The following is an 18,213-nucleotide window of genomic DNA, read 5'->3' as shown; positions in this document are numbered from 1 at the left end:
TAATTTCTTGCTTCTGTCGGACCTGGAAATATAGTGGGGCTCATAAGCGGATCTAAGGGGGAGGGGGCATGTGCCCCACCAGACCCTTAAAAAAATGCAAGATTTTTAATACGGTCCCATTATCATTGTGTTCGTTTTGTATTACGAGGTATCCTTGTGCCCTCAGAACAAAATCCTGGATACAGCCTTGCTTGTGCCCCCCAGAAAAAAATCCTGGATCCACCCCTGGTGGGGCTCTAGTACATAATATGTTCTTCGTGTCGCTTTTAAAGATATCCATTCTCAATTGTTCAAGCAATTTAAGCCTAGCTCGCAGTCTCTGAGTCTCCAGCAGCTCCCAGCCTAGTTCGCTTAACATCTGGAAAATGCTGTCTGTATGCCCCTAACAGTTTTCAATGTAATGCACAGCCTTCCTTTGTATTTTATTCAGTTTGCGGATTAAGTCTTTCTGCACCGGATCCCATATGCTTGCTGCATATTCAAGGTGCAGTCGGTCGAACACGAAATAGCACCTTTCTTTTACTATCTCATTCAAAAATCTTCCCACAACAGGCTTGACGAATCCTACTTTCTTCAGGGCTATGCCACAAATATTCCTTATATGTATTCCACATAAGAGGTTCAAGTTTATCGTAACTCCTAGGTACTTCACTTTGTCTGTTGCCTTTATGTTAATACCATCCACAGCATTATCATGGTTATAGTTGGCCGAACTTAGCAAAAAATGCACCGACATGCATTCGCTCAGATTAAGTTCAAGTCCCCACTCTTGGCTCCACAAATAAACATTTTTAAATCCGATGATAGAATTTCATAGTCAGAGTGATCGCTAATTTTGCGATAGATGACAGCATCACCAGCAAATAAACGTGTTTTATTGCTAATTCGGGAGCAGAGGTCATTGATGTATATCATGAACAAAAGGGGGCCCATAACGCTTTCTTGTGGAACACCTGATGTCACTTTAACTACAAAAGTAATGGACTATACTATGCAAGTGCCACAAAATACCCAATGCCAAAAGAGCCTTGCTTCAGGCTTAATCTGGTAGAATTCTAACATACAAGTAAATTCAGGCATTATGGAAATTTTCCCCTCCTCTTTTACCTCAACCTCTCCACTACTTGTTCCCCTACAGGTTATTTTAACAAAAAGTTATGAGAAGAAGTCAACTGATGATAATACAAAATGTATTGAAACCAATCTTGTAAAGAACACTATGTACCTCTAGAAAATTGCACACATTCAGGATTGAGGAGCAAATTCCGCGGACGGTACGCAGACCCCTTGTCTTACATTACCCATCTTTGCAGTAAGGGACTGCAGTGATACAATTTTTTATTCCGTAAATATATACTAAGAATAGAATTATTTGTCTTTTGAGCAGCGTCTACAATTTTTAAACTAAATCCTACCATAAATATTAACTTATAAGTTATATATGTACTTATAAGTTATATGTATACATACATCTCAATTTCAGTAAGCATCAACATGGAAATTGTTGACTCATTAAATCCATTAATATTGACTATATAGATGGTTTGTTCAAAATTAGACTATTCTCAGAAAAAAACAAGGAATTCAATTCGAAGTCTGCAATTTGCATGCAATCAACAAGTATATCTACGTAACTTATTCCTACAAACAAATTTGTTAAAAGGGTTATAAACCCAGAATGGAGCTGGAGCCCAACTACCCTCAAAGTCATGAGAGATAATGCAGAGCCCCCAAAAGGAAGGGTCGAAAAAGGTTGAACCTGAGTGTGTGATTATCCGGGAGACCCTTCTAAATGAATATCCTGCAAAAATGCTCCGTACAGAGGAGACAGAATGGGCTCAGTCAAGCAGTCATGCTAAAGTGAGAACTCCACCAAGTAGAAAGGGTTAATGGTGTTTCTCTGATGCCCTTCCACTCAATGTTACTCCATATCCTTATCCTTTCTTTCAATTCTCCCTTACTCTTTCGTACATCACCTCGCATATCTATCCTATCCACCCAACTGATATTCAGTATCCAGCACTGAGTTTTGATGGTTTCCATTCCTTTCTTCTTCGTTTCTCCAATCGCCCATGCTTATGACTGCAGAGTGCCACAGGACATACAAATATCTTTAGGCACAATTTCCTGTCTCGATTCTTACGCCCTCAAAGGTGAGTAGCAGCCTTTTTTTTCATAGATACAGTCTTATAAGACATATTCATATACATGTTGATACTTGCTGTTTATCGTTCTTATCTCCATCTCAAGTAATGGTGTTTGCATGAATAATTCTACTGGCTCAATCTTTAGCTCAACCAGTAACTGGGTAATATACAAAATCATTGGTAACGCACCAGCTTCTTATTAGTACATTCATTAGTCCATGACCATTTTGTCATATTTTATTAGTTACTGGGAAAACACAGACCATTTAATGATAAAATATATAAAAAATAGAAGGGAATGGGATATTTCATTTATAATTGGTGGAAATTCAATAGTTTCTAACCAGTACTTTTCCTTAAGGTTACGCACGATATACCATTACAAAGGAAAGCAAAAACGAGTAACATAATAATAATTCAGCTATTCAATTCCTCCAGTGTTATTAATCAATGTATTTAATAGGAAAGAATTAACCTTAATTGTTTCCTTTCTTCGTATGTAGTGGTTGATTATTCCAAAAATCATCGCGGCGTCTTTCAAAAAATTTTCTTGACTACAGCGCGACCATCGGCGGCGGTAGGATAAGTGAACTACATATCATGTATCGTGGTATCGTTTTTCATTTGGAGCTTGCGAACCATCAACAACAAGGAATCGGCGAGGAGTTTTCAGCCTTTTGAAAAGGATATGTAGTATTTTTCTATTTATTCATCCAGTTTTCTGAGTTTCGTCAAGCGGATCCGTCGAAACCAGTAAATCATGGGGCGTCGGTCGATTAATACCACTAAAAGTGGGAAGTATATGAACCCCACGGATCAAGCAAGTATGTTTACTTAAACATTGAATGCATATCACCAATTAATAATTTCTGTTCAACCTTCTTCATTAAAAATAGCGAATTTATTGATAATTTGTATATCTTAGGGAAAGAGGCAAGGAAAAAGGAACTGAAGAAGAACAAGAAACAGAGACAAATGGTGCGTGCCGCTGTCCTGAAAGGGAAAGATCCTCTTCAGCTGATCGCTGAAATGGAGAAGATTGATCAAATGGGTAAACACTCACCTACTAAACTTAAAACTCTCCTTTGCTAGAACGTCGCGTGTGTTTATCGCTTCTCAACTCCCAAGATATTAGTTCTACGGTAGAATGATACCATATTCTATTCTGCTGTGCAAGAGGTACATGTATTCTTGCTTTCAAAATGCTGATGTATGATTTACGATTCACCATTTCGTTTGATATTTAGTAATGCCTAACTAACTTAGCGATTTTTTTAGTCATTCTCCCTTAACGTCTGTGTTACAGAATATAATGTGTTGCAGCCTCCACCTCTGAATGAAAAGGTGCTTAAGGACAAAAGAAAAAAGCTTAAGGACACATTTGAAAGAGTTTTAAAACTTTATGTAAGTATACTTTTTAGTTTTTTGTGTGTAACTGGCTTCGAAAAAATTTTGGGAAGGTAATTTAAAAATGCAAAAGGTTGAACTTCAATGTGAATTAATTGCTTTTTGCCACATGCTGAGGAGAATTTATGGAATGGGTCTATCCTCTACACTTTCACGATTAGGATGATGTTTCATTGGCACTCTCTTGAAAGTTAGTGTGGTATTTCTAGGATGATTTCTTTTAGTTTTGCCTTAGCATAAATTTTCAAATTGGTTCCTTTGAGTATTTATTATGTGTAAATTGAAGATGGTATGATGGAATTTTCTGCTTCTTGAATTATAGTTGCTAGTGAAATGCCTTTCTAATTATAGCTTACATTGTAGCCTTGTGACTAAATGTATTTAGGAGTAAAAAATTAATTTCTGTTTTTTTTTGTTGGAATTATTAACTTTCATGGATTTTCCAAATAGTATTCATTAAATTTTAGTGTGATCTTTTGAATTCTTCATAAGACTTTTGTAGATATATATATATATATAATTTAAAGTTATCTTAAGTTTTTTTTAATCTTAATATCACAAAGAATCACCTAATGCAAAGATTTTTAATCGTGTTGTGCTATTGAAAGTTAATCAGATGCAATCATCCATCTAATTTTGGCCTGAGAAGCTGTTATATCAATGTCGGATTATTATTAATAATAATGAAAAGAGCGTCTATCTTTATTTCAGAACAAAGAAGATCCAGATCGGTGGTCTGAGCTTAAGCGCCTAGAGTCTGAATATGAAAGAAGCAGGGCTGGTTTGGTGGCATACTTTGAGTCGGTGCGCCATGCCCAGCAGGTTACAGTGGATGAAATCCCACTGCCACTTCCATTGCCCTCACTGATGCAGACAGATCCCTCCTTGGCTGTCATCATCGGCACTGAAGAGGAGGATCCAACCACTCAGATACCCTTGCCTGCTGACCTTCCGCTCCCACCATCGCTCTTGCCTCCTACTGCCCCTATCCAGGCAGCTATTGCTAGCTCTCTGGCCACAGCATTCCCCAATCTTCCTCCAGGAATAGGCCCTAGCTTACCAGTGCAGGGAATTTTGAAAAAGACCTCAGCCTACAGGTTTGTATGGTGTGATCTATTGCCTATATGTAGAACATTATTGTCCTAAAAATTCACATTAATCTAGTTAGAGTTGTGAATGCCTTTGTGCTGTACACTATGTCAATAATTTTAATATTTAATAATAATAATATTTTTTCTCTTAATGATACACAACTAAGGTCTTGTTATCATGTGATGATATCATAAATTTTTATGGATGTTTGAAGTAGCCATGAATCATAAAAATAGTCAGTCAATGGGTGCACCTCTGACCTGATAAGTACAAGCAAAGTCAGTGAATTTTTGGAAAACTCGGTGCATTTTCTTCCTGAAATTTATTAAAAGCCTGATGGAAGCTTTAAGGCTATTTTTTAAATCACTCTCCATACTTACAGAATACATGAAAGCATTCTTTTTCATTCTTCAGAAAGAAATGCAACATTTTTGAGCTGTTCAATGCCTGAGTTTTCTGGTAAATGTGAATGCAATTTTTCCAGGAGTTTTCCCTTGACTTTGACTGCAGGCAAGCTGAGCTTTTCTAACCTTTTTCACTACTTTTGGAGTGGTGTGAAGCTGCTCAAATGAGCCCCTCAAAGACTGATCAATCTGGCTCAGTGAGGCAACTGAGCTTCAGCAGCATGCTTTAGCAGGGCTCTAGTACCTTTATTAGGCTCTAATCTTGTAAAACGAGGCTATCTCATTAATTTTTGCTACCTTATTTTTATTATTCGGTGATGAAATAATTTCCAGAAAATTTGTGAAAAATAATGGCCTTTTACATTGGTGTTCTTAACAAACTGAAGAATTACACATGCATAAACAACCATCCCCCAGGTAGGGGCAATCTAGTGAGGCGAGACTCAAACCAGAGACCTCTTGTTTGGCAGGTGAGGACTTTACATCACTGCCACCAAGGCCAGTGGCCGGATTAAGCCCTAGTAATGATTTGTAGCTCTTCCATTGCAATCATATCATTGTTCAATTCTTTTTCAAATTTAGCCTAGATAGTGAATTATGGCATCATCCCTTGGGTTTTTGTCACTCTAGTCATGTCCTGCCTCCTGGTAAGAAGCCCCCTGGAGTGCCGGTCGGCCCTCCACCTGAGCTCAGTGATGATGAGGAGGAGGAGGAAGAAGAGGAGAAGGAGGAGGAAATAGAGAAAGAGGCATCCGCAAACGAAGCAGAGGGCTCCACGGAGAAGGGGCCATCGAGGACTCGGGTGATCAGGTTTGCAGATGCAGTCGGTGATGAAGGGAAGGCTTCAACGGAGCAAATGGAAGTGGACGAGGCTGTCCCACGGAAGGGGAGCAAAGAGGACGAGGATGATGGGAAGAACGAGAGGGGCGATAAAGGGGCCGAGGAGAGTGATGAGGAGGATGTGCAGCCGGTCGCACCAAAGCCAACTTCCTTGCAGCAGAAGATGTTGCAGATGGCTGGGCAGGACATTGACGAATTCATGAGAGAGGTTAGCGTAAAACTATCCTGCCATTACCTTACGCTCAGCTAGATAATGATTGATGTAGAATGACTTAAGCTTTCTGCTTTCTGTTGAAGCTCATTTTAGTTAGTATGTTATATAGCAAGAATTGCTTTATAATGAGTTATTGGCATTGTAGTGTCTGAAGTCCTCTGATAACACTTAAAAAATGCAGATATGTATTGGGAGGCCAAGAAGTCCCTGCCATGCTATGTGCTCTGTATTACAAGGTATATCTGTTCAGACAGGAGGATGTGTGGCCTGCTACTGTGCAACTGGTTAACTAGAAAGTAATCAGGGATCAACTCATTTTACGGGCAGTTGCAGTGGTAATAACTCTGAAAATAGGTTTAAGATGTTTATTTCGCTACCCAATAAATGTCTAAGCATCGCAAATACAATACAGGTAGCCATGCCAATGAAATCACAGGGCACAATTCTGATGAATGGCTACCCGGCTTGCGGGCATAGGAGTCTATGAAAGAACTGCAACATTAAGGCAAGCATAGCTTTGTTTGGGGAGAAGACTCAGTCTGTGGGTTGGGATTGAATGATTTTTGCACATTTTACCTATCCCAGATTATACCATACCAGTGATCACATTATTGCATAGAGGTACAGGAAGCCACAGATGCATGGTTTTGTTAACAAGCTCTAATAATTGTGTTGCGATATCTTATGAGTAAAATCATGTACAAATATGCTTGTTAACTCAAATGCTGATCTTATTCCTCTGTGAAAAATCAATGATTCAAAAGAAAAGCTGATACGGTGTTACATGAAGGTGAACGTGGGAATTTAGGGGCTTCATCTTCACCTTTGGATATAACGAGCACATGATGTAGTGAGTGATTTTCTGGGAATTTGATTACCAAGCTTCCACTGCAATTCTATTTAATTTATATCATTTTTTAGTTTTCATTCTTAGTAATTAAATAAGATACTAATTGCCTTAAAGTGTAAATTTGATTTCATTAAAATCTTGGGATACGTAAACCATCTGTTTGACTACTTGACTTGAGATGAAATTTTAAAAATATGGAATTGAATATTTTAACTAAGCATTCGTTAATTTTCAAAATATATAAATATATTTTCCCAATAAAATTCCTGTGCAAAATATATAATTGGGATTTTATGAAGCATACTACTCTTCAATTTTATGATAAATACTCATTTAATTATGTATTTCTTTACCTCAGTCCTCATAGTATATTCTATGCTTGCCTTTCTTGTGCAGATGGAGGAAGTACATAGGAGGAGGGAGATGGATAGACAAGCAGATTTGAATACTAGGATATCCAGGATTGGTGAGGATGAAGAAGAAGCTAGTGCCAAGCGTGTCGAACAGACCAGGATGCAGCAGCAGCCCTCTATGCCTGCACCAACATCTCAACCCCCACCAATGCCCATGCAGCAGCAACAGCAAGCGATCCAGCAGTCGCAGCTGATGCACCAACAAATGCAACAGATGCAGATGGGTCCACCCCAGCCCCTCGGAATCCCACGTCCTCCACCGCCTCCTCCGCTAGCACTGATGAACCAGCCGCCACCTCAGCTCCAACAAATGGGAGGCCAGCAGCAAGGTGATGTGCAGCAGACAATGAACACCCTTCCTCTACAGATGCCTCTATTACTATAATTTTAGCCATCCAGATGCTACTTTCAGATACTCGATGCTATTTGCCCCAATTCAATTTAAATTGTTTTGTTTAAAACCCCAATTTCAATGTTTTAATACCTTCATTTTTGCTTGAATAATTGACTCTCATTTGTGATCATGAATGGCTGAAAATTCGTTGGCTGCCTGAGAATGGAAGATGAAACTTTAAAAAATTAACTAATTTAGATATACATCATCATCATCTTGTGGTGTTCTGCCCTTCGGCAGGTCCCCCTCGCCAATCCTCTCTCCATTCCCTCCTCTCTCCGACCATCTCCTTCAAGTCTCCATACCTTCCAATTTTAACTTGTCGATGAACTTCAGCCTTCTCCTTCCCCTTCTTCTGATCCCTTCCACCCTTCCCTCCAAAGCTACTTTCAAAATTCCATTCCCTCTCATCAAATGTCCCAGCCAGTTACCTTTCCTTTGATTTATTTTGTCCATCAACGTTCTTTTCTCATCTATCCTATTTAACACTTGCTCATTTCTAACTCGTTCCGTCCACCATATTCCCTCCATCTTCCTCCAAACCCAGATCTCAAATGCCCTAATCCTGTCCCTGTCTCTCTTCCCCATCGTCCAAATCTCACATCCATATTGTACCGTTATTGGCGCCGTCCCTCGGTCTACACTACCACTAAACTAATACCAGGCTAACGTGAATCGGGTAGGTTCTCGTCCGAGGAACCGTGACAGGTTGCCAAATGAAAGGTCAGGATACAATTATCTATAACAGCATTTGTTTTTATAATTAACAAACAATTATGAAATCTCATTACCTTCATTAAAAGAGAAACAGACCAAGCATGCGATGGAAATGAATATTTCGGGTGGAGAAGAAGCCAACGTGAAATGACTGGCTCACGTAACCCGCCGCCCGCGAGCAAGCAAACCACAATACGGAACTCGGAAAACAGACCCCCCATTCCCTCATTCACATCAGAAACAATCGCGAGAGAACTCAACACGACGAATTACAGGCAGGGCAAGTACTTGGGGGCTCACAGCTTTGATGTCCTGGTGGAACTCCAGGATAACTCCCGGCGTCACGGCGAAACTCCACAGCTGTTCCGGCGAGACCGCTGCTCAAAATCGGGATCGTTGTCTCACCGCGTAATCAGCCCTTCCGGCCATCGCCGACCTTCCGCCAGGCAAGGTTGGCTGAGATCTTTTCATCGCCGTGATTGAGGAGAGAGAGAGAGAGCGAGACACCGGGTCTCACCTCCAAAACTCACACCTCCTCTGCTTCCCCTCCTTTTTTCCCCTCTCGTTGTTCGGGAACAACTGCCTCCCAACCTGCGTTAAGCTCTCTCGCGCGCGAGTTCCGTATTTCTACTCCCCTGACCCGCGACCGCGCTGGCTTGCACTCCACCCGGTGACCCCGTGGAGTAACAATATATAGATAAATAGATATATCCATCCATAGATGTACGTATCATGTTAAATTATGTTTCTTGCCCATAATTTCCAGCTAATGATCTCCAGAAGTATGCCTTAGAGTATGTTATTATTATAATACCAATGAACAGGTTTAGCAGAATTCATCTTGGAGTACCTGTTGGAACTCTGACTTAATCTCTTTCAGTGTGGGCTTTATTGTGATTTTAAATGTGGATAAGCACTGAATGATGACGTGCTACATTTATTAGGTTTTTGATACATACAGTGAGCCCTCGTTTAACGTCACCTACCGTTCCTGAAAAATGTGACGATAAACGAAATGACGTTAATCGAAGCATAATATCCCATAAAAACAATGTAAAAATTGAATATCGGTTACTAGACCTCACAATTCCAATGCGAAAAAATTTTGGCGTATCATATCTGGGGCATATTTTACGATGGGAATGCCAAACTATGGCATAAATATGAGTTCCTGTCTTCATCGACGACAATAGCAGCAGTGACGTAAATCCTTCTCCATTTTTGAATCTTCCCGCATTTGCTTTTCGGCTTTGCTATAGTGCGGTCCAATGAATGCTACCAGACGCTACAGACCGGGGATCCGGTGCTCCGGTCCATAGGCCCTACCCTCGCTACGAGAATTTCTTTTCAGACCGGTAAGAGCGAAATCAAAATGGCGGAAATGAGCGAGGGCGGGCAAACTGGGATTATGAGATCGAAGAGATGGTTTTAATTGTGAATTGAGGCGGGCGGGCGTCGCCTGGGCATCATCATCGCTGAAACATCGTCGCAGTAACAGGAACCAAAATTATTGTGAACATTGTTCTCTTGGACATTGTCGTGGAAACGTCTCTGATGCTAAAATTTGCCAAAACCGTAATCGCAATTAACAATATACACACCGTTTTACACTTTGAATAGACTGACCGTATTACCGCCCACGAAACAAACAACCTGTAACGCCTGCCACTTCGCCTTTTTTCTCGCGCGAAATTTAAAATACGTGACGTTATCGCGAAATGACGTTAAACGGGGTGACGTAGAACGAGGACTCACTGTACTTCACTATGAAGTCTTCCTTGAAAGAAATAATTATTTATTAATGAATCACATACTGTATACGAGACAATAATCATGTTACGGTTAAGTTTTTTTTTGTTTGTTTTGATTTCAACCTGATCTCTGCTCGTATAACCTTAGCCATGTAACCAAATGTGCCCATGAGGGCATGGGAAAAAATTCACCTCTGTGCCTATCATGCATTTAGTCTAATAATTTTACCAGGTATCAAATATAATTCTACAGGTATTCATAGTTAGAGTTTTTTTATGAGTTGAGAATGCTAGAAGGAAGGACTGGTTGACCAGTCTTCATGAAGTCTTTTTGTTTTGTTGTCCATATTATATTTATCTTTTAGAAATTCCTTATCTTGGTGTTCGATTTAATTTTCTTTTTTTGCATTATTTATTTTATTTAAAGATGGAATTCTTCTCTATATACTTATTGGGTTATCTGCTGATGGGTATATTCTCATCCCATCTCAGTAACCCTTAATGCTTTATTTCCTCCCGTTGATTACAGGCCCTCCTATGGGAATGCCTCCACCTCCGTTGATGCTTTTCCGAGGGCCTCCTGGAATTCGTCTACCCCCAGGACCCCCACCAGGAATCCCTCCACCACCACCAAGGAATATAATTGGAGGTATCAGACTGCCTCCAGGACCTCCTCCAGGTATTAAATCATCAATTTGATACTTTTTTATTCTCAAAATGCTTGCTGCTATGGTACAAGTCTTACAATTAGTATGTATTTTATTTCTAAGTACAAAGATGATTGCTTAAATTCCCAGTGTTTTATCTGGTCGTAAATGGTGGACCCTATTATCTTTTGTGTAGAAGAAGGAAGCTTTGGATGAAGGATCACCTTGCATTTAAAAATATCAGGAGGGTTCAGCTGAAAAAGGATCTAGGATCATATGGTAGCTACCATAGGTTCTCCAGCTTGAATATTTTAAGGGCAGTCAGTTGCAATGCATGCATTACTCCTAAGGTGCATTTTTATGCAAAAATATGTTCTCATAGTGTTCAAAGGGTTAAACCAAGACTTAGCCAGGAAAGAAATTTAGGGGAATTTGTAATGGCAGGGAGTATATTTTGGAAAGTGGGGGTTTATTTAGAAGGGAACCATATCTCATGTTCATTTCTGGGGGGGAGGGGGGGGGGTTGAACTCCCACACTCCCTGCCAGAAATACATGCCATCCAAGCATCATCCAACTTAAGGAGCAGATATTGTTATCATGACATCTTGAAGATGGTAGCATTTAGTGTAATTTGGCTCAGACATCTTCTGTTGAGGGCAGCACTTCCTTTGGATCTGTGATTGAGGAATCAGAAGAAAATTCCCCCACCTTTTCAGCCATGCTATAGTTGGTTAAACGTCACCATCTTCGAAATATCAATGTGTCCTGTCCCATGTCTGGAAACTTGCATAATGGATGACCACAACAACCTTCTTTGGAAACCAATACAGATCTCTTTGTGATATACCTAAGGTTTAAAATATATTATGGTGAATTTTAATTAAAGTAATTATTCTCTGTTGGAAAGAAGGAAATCATGGAGTTGCTGATTACATTTTGTATCACATGTGAATTGAAGAGGGAAGGGGAGGCTCCCGGAATTCTTGCTATGCACTCCATGGAAACATACCTTAATCGGTAGAATACTTTAATAATAATAATTCATTTCCTGTCTACAGCGTTATTTGAATACATATTGAGTGTGGTTGATAATTTTTGTTGGTGCGATGGCCATAGCTCCTATGGCCAAACAAAAATTACTTATTGCATTATGTGGTACATAGTTATGTTATTTAAGAATATCATTAAAAATTTTAGAACTTAGATTGTTTCAGTCTAACAACAACCCAATCCAATAAATAAATATGTATTGAAATAAAACATACGGGTGTGCTAGTTGCATTGCGTCCCCTGATATATTTCCTTTTGATGGTTTATTTTGCAGGAATGCCTCCTCGAATGTTGAGACCACCAACGTCTTTGCCTCCTCCACCTCACCAAGTCCCACAGGTGGCACCACCTCATCCTCCTTTAATACCCCCTCTCGTTGGTGGTGCAAACCCAAATGTTCTCTCGGCCGCACCACAGCTCATTGGGAGGCGAGACGGTTTGTCTGGTGTGGGTGATGTTGGCCACGACAAATCACAAGGTTCAGGAGCAACGATTGAAGCTAAGCCACAAATTAGGTATGTAATTATCTTATTGGTGAAGTTGTTAATGCTTTTGTGGTCCATATGTTGTCAATTAATGAAACTTTTTGATTAACCCGTGACTGGTGGCTTAAAAGTCAACATTTCTTCCCCTCTGCTGGGGACCTCTTCAGGACCTCTTTGGAACTTTTCCAAAGCACATTAGAGAGGAATAAATGTGGACTTTAAAGCCACAAGACGGAGGTTATCTTGTTGGTGTTAAATCAGGAATTAAAAAAGTAGAAAGCCTTTCATTACTTGGTTTTTTGATACTTAAATAGTCTTCTTTTACTAATGTATTGAGGATTTTTCCTAATCTTATTCAAATGACATTTTAATGCAGTCAATACTTGGAAAAATTATATTTTTATCCCTATTTTAGGAACCTGAGTGCAGATGTCACAAGGTTCTTGCCTACAGCTTTAAGAGTAAGGAGAGAAGACAAGAAGAGAAAAGATGGAAAACCTTCCAATCTCATTCCAGGTATGTTAATTGGAAATTTTAAAACACATTTTTAGTACATCAAATAGCCCAAGCCTCTCCCAATCATTTGGAACATGCGTACCATTACAGTTTGACTTTAGCCTTGCAGATGTGTGTACTGCCAATGGTGAAATAAATTATTTCGTCAATTAAAAAAAATTATTACAAAGTTATTACAATCACAGGACTGAAAAACCACAGGTTCGGTCGAAAGAAAATAAATTCCCCAAGGCCGTAATCTTTGGTGGGCAAAGTGGGGGGTGAGAAGTTACAAGGCTGACACGGGGGGTAATACATGGAAAACAAGCTAAAACACTACGAAACAAAACAATCGCGCAGCTCACTCAAGCACCTCCCGGATTTTCTCCGAGGAACAAATGTCCGCCCAGGACACATGCACTCGCATACATTGGTCTGTAAAGCTCTCACTTACGCTCGCTTGCGTGATAGTTCGTTCAATCACTTATAAAACCACAGGTTCGTAATAATGAACTTCGTGAGAGCGTTTCTTTTAGGAATCATCACAAAAAAACATACTTTGCCAAAATTCCTTGTCTCTTCAATCTCGTGTACTTCTTCAGTCTCGTGTACTAGTCACGCTTCGGAATAGCTTCAGAGTCATTTGTATGATTTACCCGATTAAATTATGCACTATTTCAGTAAGTCCTCGACGTGCAAACAAGATGCGTTCTCATCTTGTTCGCAAGTTGTTAACCTATACAAGGCATCAGAAAGTGTGGTTATCCTGCATAGTGCAACAGTGCATTACAATTTTGCATTTTGCGACTGTGACGAACGGATCTAGCAGTGCATGCGACGTGCTGAGTCGAAAAAAATTTGCTGTCCGCTAGAAGGACGAACAAGCAAAAAGCTGAAGAGTTCCTTACTTCATAAGGGATTACCTAATTGATACTTTGTTCAGACTGTGCTCAAAGTGTCAGTTTCTCTACGCCACATCTCATCTCATCGGCCAACTCTATTGGTGCCAAATTTGAAATTTCGGCTGGAATTTTTCAAATGTTCGTATCTCCGAAAGTCGAATGTTCGTCCAAAGAGGACTTACCATACAGCCAATTTACAATCTGTAATGAGTGGATCACCTTGATTCCACCGGAATGAAGCTTAATGTATGATTTTGCTTGGATACTGAAGTGTCTCCCACTGAAGAAAGAACCATAATTGATGCTCTTGGCCACAGTGCACGAGGAGAACTTAAAAGAAGTGCTATGATTGTGACGTAGCATAGTGTATAACCACGTAAATCCCATTGCTTACCTGTGGAACTTAGTTATAAAGTTCATTTTATAACCGACCGGGACTGAGGTTCGTAATATCGTAATAATGTTTCTTTTTACTATCGATTGGATTAGCCTTTTTGTCAGGACCAATGATTTGCTTCATAAATATGAGAACTTTGTTGTAACGTTGTTCGTATTAACAAGCGTCTACTGTACCTCTATGCCTAGATAAAAGACTTCATGGTTCAAACATATGAAATTCCATTGTTCAAATAATTGGCAAAGTTTTTACGTAAATTATAACTAAACACATGCCATGATCCCTAGGTTAGTCCAGCAGTGGACATCAGGTACAAAATGATGATTTGCTCGGGTTTAAACAGGTTCTCAGGATAAGAGTATATCAGTGAGTAAAAGAATGAGAAAAGGAGGGAAGCATCGAATGGTAGAGAGGGAGAGAACTAGTGTATTAAACAAGTGCAAGGACCTCCTCAAGAATAGGAGAAACCCCACTGAATTCAATGCCATCCACCAAGTGTTAAGTTTTTTCCTTTATTCCCAAAGGTAGTGTATTTGGTAATAGTGAAAAATAACAAATCAAATTTTCTTGTCTTCTTTAAAAACCAATTTCAAAATTTCTATTAATGTTGTTTGCTCTATAGTGCAAAAGTACCTGGGAGGAAACGTCAATTTTCTTTATTTGGAACGCAATTATTACTCTTCAAAGGTACGATGCTAGCTAGTCTGTGGTAATTCTACTGAATAATTTGTTCGTACATACTTAGTTGTTATCTACATATTTCTGTACCCTACCTACCTCCTCAACTTACTTACAAAGGCTAACCTAAGCCAGGGTTATTTGGAATAGGTTGATGTACCCCCATTAAAGCTAGATTACTAGATTAGAGAACTAATTTCGATGCCGAAGTGATCAGGCATCTATAATTGTTGAGTATTCATTTCATCAAAATGAGTGGCTTGGTCACTTTTTCTTATGTTTGTAGACGAGTATCAGTGTCTGTCGTCGTTTATGTTATTCATGACAAAAATCTCTGAAATGGTTAAATTTTACTAATAAATTTGAAAAAAAACACCATGTCATGGCACTGAAGTATAAGGACTGCATGATCTGGTTGGTAGGAAAGGTTTAGTGAGAATTATGTTGTCCTTCTTTGACACTTGTGGAAGGAACTCAAGTCTCTTGGTTAACCTCTACATCATATCAACTAGCCCCTTCATTCAGTGTTACACATATACTGGGAAATGAAAAAACTCCAATGGCCGTAAAGAGGGGACCTTGTCACAGGTACAAACAAAACACTGTATTGGCATGCTGGAACGGGAAGATTCCCAGCCTCTCCACTGGAAACCCTTCACAATCACTCTCTCAACTCTGAAGGAACCTTTGCGAGGGTTTAGGGGGGCCTCGCTAAGGCTGCTTCCGTTAAGTAATCACACTCACACAACACTTACTCTGTGGGTTATACTCGGGGAGAATTTCTCAAAATCGAGCGTTGACATTGAGGCTGTAGAGCTCGCCTTTTTTATTTATTGTTACTAATCTAATTTCAACATGTAACTCTGCTGCATGGCACCTTGTAATTTTGAAAGTTAAGTTTCATTTGAGTAATGGAAGTACTTAGAATTTTTTTGCTTCAATTTAAAAAATTATTTTTCTTGTAATATATCTCCTGATATGAGATGTATGTTTGAAATATTTTAACCCTTATGTTTTTTTTTTCAGAATCAAAACCAGAGAGTATTGTAGTGTCAGGAAAGCCAATGACAAATGCTGCGGCACCACAGACAAAGGACGATGCTTACTTACAATTTATGAAAGAAATGGAAGGGCTTTTATAGTTATTTTCCTCTAAGTTGACTTGGAAGTTAATCTCCTTTTCATTTGGTGCCTTCTAGTACTGAGCCTTGTACAGGATAATCAAATATGACCTAGTATATTTCATGAGTTGAGCAAAGTAATAAGGTTTTGTAATTCTTCCTGGTTGATATTTAGTGGATTTGTGCAGGTCAATAGAAATAAATCATCTGAATTGAATTTCATTCATGAAAAGCAATGTGCACAGTATGGGGATAAACTATCAGTTTTAAGATGGTTGCCATCCACAGGAATCATCCAAAGTCTTACTGAAGTCAAACCTGCTGCATTTAAAAGTAAATACTAGTTTGTCAATAGTCAAATGTAACTTCTTCGGTGATGTTTTAGCTGCCTCAAAAGTTAACATTAACTTTTATTGAACATAACTTGGATATAATGATCTCAGTATTTGAGAAAGTAGACAAATCATCACCTTTAAATTTAAACAATGTCTTTGTTTGCTGATTTTCGTATATTTACTTGTTCCGTGTTGCTATTATTTGGCATTTGTAAATTTGAAATCGACTATGCCAACTGCTCAAAATATTTCTTTAAGTGTTCTGGATGTGAGTTGCTTACATTTCCCCACCTTAGCGTATGTTACAAATCTCATGGAGACTTGACCAAGCCTTATTAATTAGTTTCCATCATGCAAATTATTCTGTGTCAAGTGCTGGTATAAATGTCCCGTTGTGTGCATGTTTTTTCACCATTGAGATTTGATTTTGCTGTCACCTAAGAAGTTTGCCTACCTAAACAATATATCTTCGCCCAGTTTGTAAATAGTAATGCATCCCTTTGCATGAGATCTCACTTATGGCAAACCTGAAGAATGTGGGGAGAAAAGCAATAATGACATGGTCCATACGCAAGATATGTTCAGTGTTAAAATAATATCATATACTGTGCAAAGATAATAAAGCTATTAAATGGCTTTTATGGTATTTGATATATAGTAAGGTCGTCATTGTAAATTATCTTAGACTTTTCATGGACTGGAGACATAACTTGTAATTAAAGTTTATGTAATGTGACTGAATAAATCTCTCTGTATCTACTATCCTGATACCTGTGATTTACTGAACCCAAGCTCGGATATGATATATGTACTGAGGACAGTGGCATAGCCAGGAATTTCGCTCGAGAGGGGTCCAAAATCGGTGGGGTGGGTCGCCCCAGGCAGTTGCCGGAATTTCCTGGCCTTGGATGGAGTAGAATCTTTCTATATTGAAATAAATACTTGGACCTTTCCACATTTATGGAAATTATACACGGAAAAATTGCAAATATTTATTTCAGTAACACGAAATTATGTTGGGGTTAAGTAACCACAATCAATATTCCACCACTATAATTTCATTAACTCCGCCGCATTAAAACTTCACACAAAAGCTATTATGGGCTGCATAATTATGGGTCTCTGCAACGTGAGATGGCAGAATAGCCCCTGTTCTGATGTCGTTCATGCATTCGCACAATTCCACGCCATTTTAGAAATTAATGCAGTTCCAACCTGTGCAATTCCGTGCCCCGTGTAAAATGGCCTTAATGGGTCGAATGCTATTAACATAATGTGTGAAACCTAAAGGGGAGCATGGATGAATTTTGTTTCTCATGAAATCAAACGAAGTTAACACGTTGAGTGCCATATGGTTTTATATCGACTTCCCCATCAGGCCGCGTGCGCAAGTATCGTGGTACAGCAATGTGAAGGGCAATTCTGGCAAATTAGAATTTACTCGATAGAAATTTTTAAACGTATTAGGGCCATCATTTCTTGTTGTACTGGAAGGTATTCATGTTCAAAAGGGAATGCTTATATGGGCATTCATCCAACATGTTAGGTGCCTCGCCTGTTTGTTTTATAGTTTGGCCCGCTAGTAAGAAATGACACAATCTGCAGACACCTGGTCGAGTTTCAGCAGTGCGAAAATATTGGAAATCGTGCAATGAAGGAAGTGCGGCAGAAAAATGACACGAAATTTGACCAAACAGGTAATAACATTTTGTGACACTTGTGAGGGACGACCATTTTTATGTTTACCATGTTTTAATAAAATCTATTAAAATTTTATGAAAAAATGTTCAATTTTTATCCATATTATCATATTTTATACTGTCAGTCACCAGTGACTGACGCGGCCTGAAGGGAAAGCTCTGTGTCAGTCACC

General features: G+C 39.1%; 1 protein-coding gene across 1 annotated transcript; it reads left to right on the top strand.

The window, feature by feature from the left end:
- Positions 1 to 2,765: 2,765 nt before the first annotated feature.
- Positions 2,766 to 17,102, top strand: LOC124166675 (WW domain-binding protein 11). The gene is made up of 10 exons (XM_046544312.1): positions 2,766 to 2,971; positions 3,073 to 3,198; positions 3,454 to 3,551; positions 4,266 to 4,651; positions 5,681 to 6,098; positions 7,351 to 7,696; positions 10,759 to 10,908; positions 12,202 to 12,442; positions 12,828 to 12,928; positions 15,911 to 17,102. Exons 1-10 carry the CDS (start codon positions 2,908 to 2,910, stop codon positions 16,024 to 16,026), a joined length of 2,046 nt encoding a protein of 681 aa, XP_046400268.1. The 5' UTR covers positions 2,766 to 2,907; the 3' UTR covers positions 16,027 to 17,102.
- The last annotated feature ends 1,111 nt before the right edge of the window (positions 17,103 to 18,213 follow it).

Source organism: Ischnura elegans, chromosome 10, assembly GCF_921293095.1.
Source record: "Ischnura elegans chromosome 10, ioIscEleg1.1, whole genome shotgun sequence".
NCBI classification, from domain to species: domain Eukaryota; kingdom Metazoa; phylum Arthropoda; class Insecta; order Odonata; family Coenagrionidae; genus Ischnura; species Ischnura elegans.
This window is presented reverse-complemented; position numbering and strand designations above follow the sequence as displayed.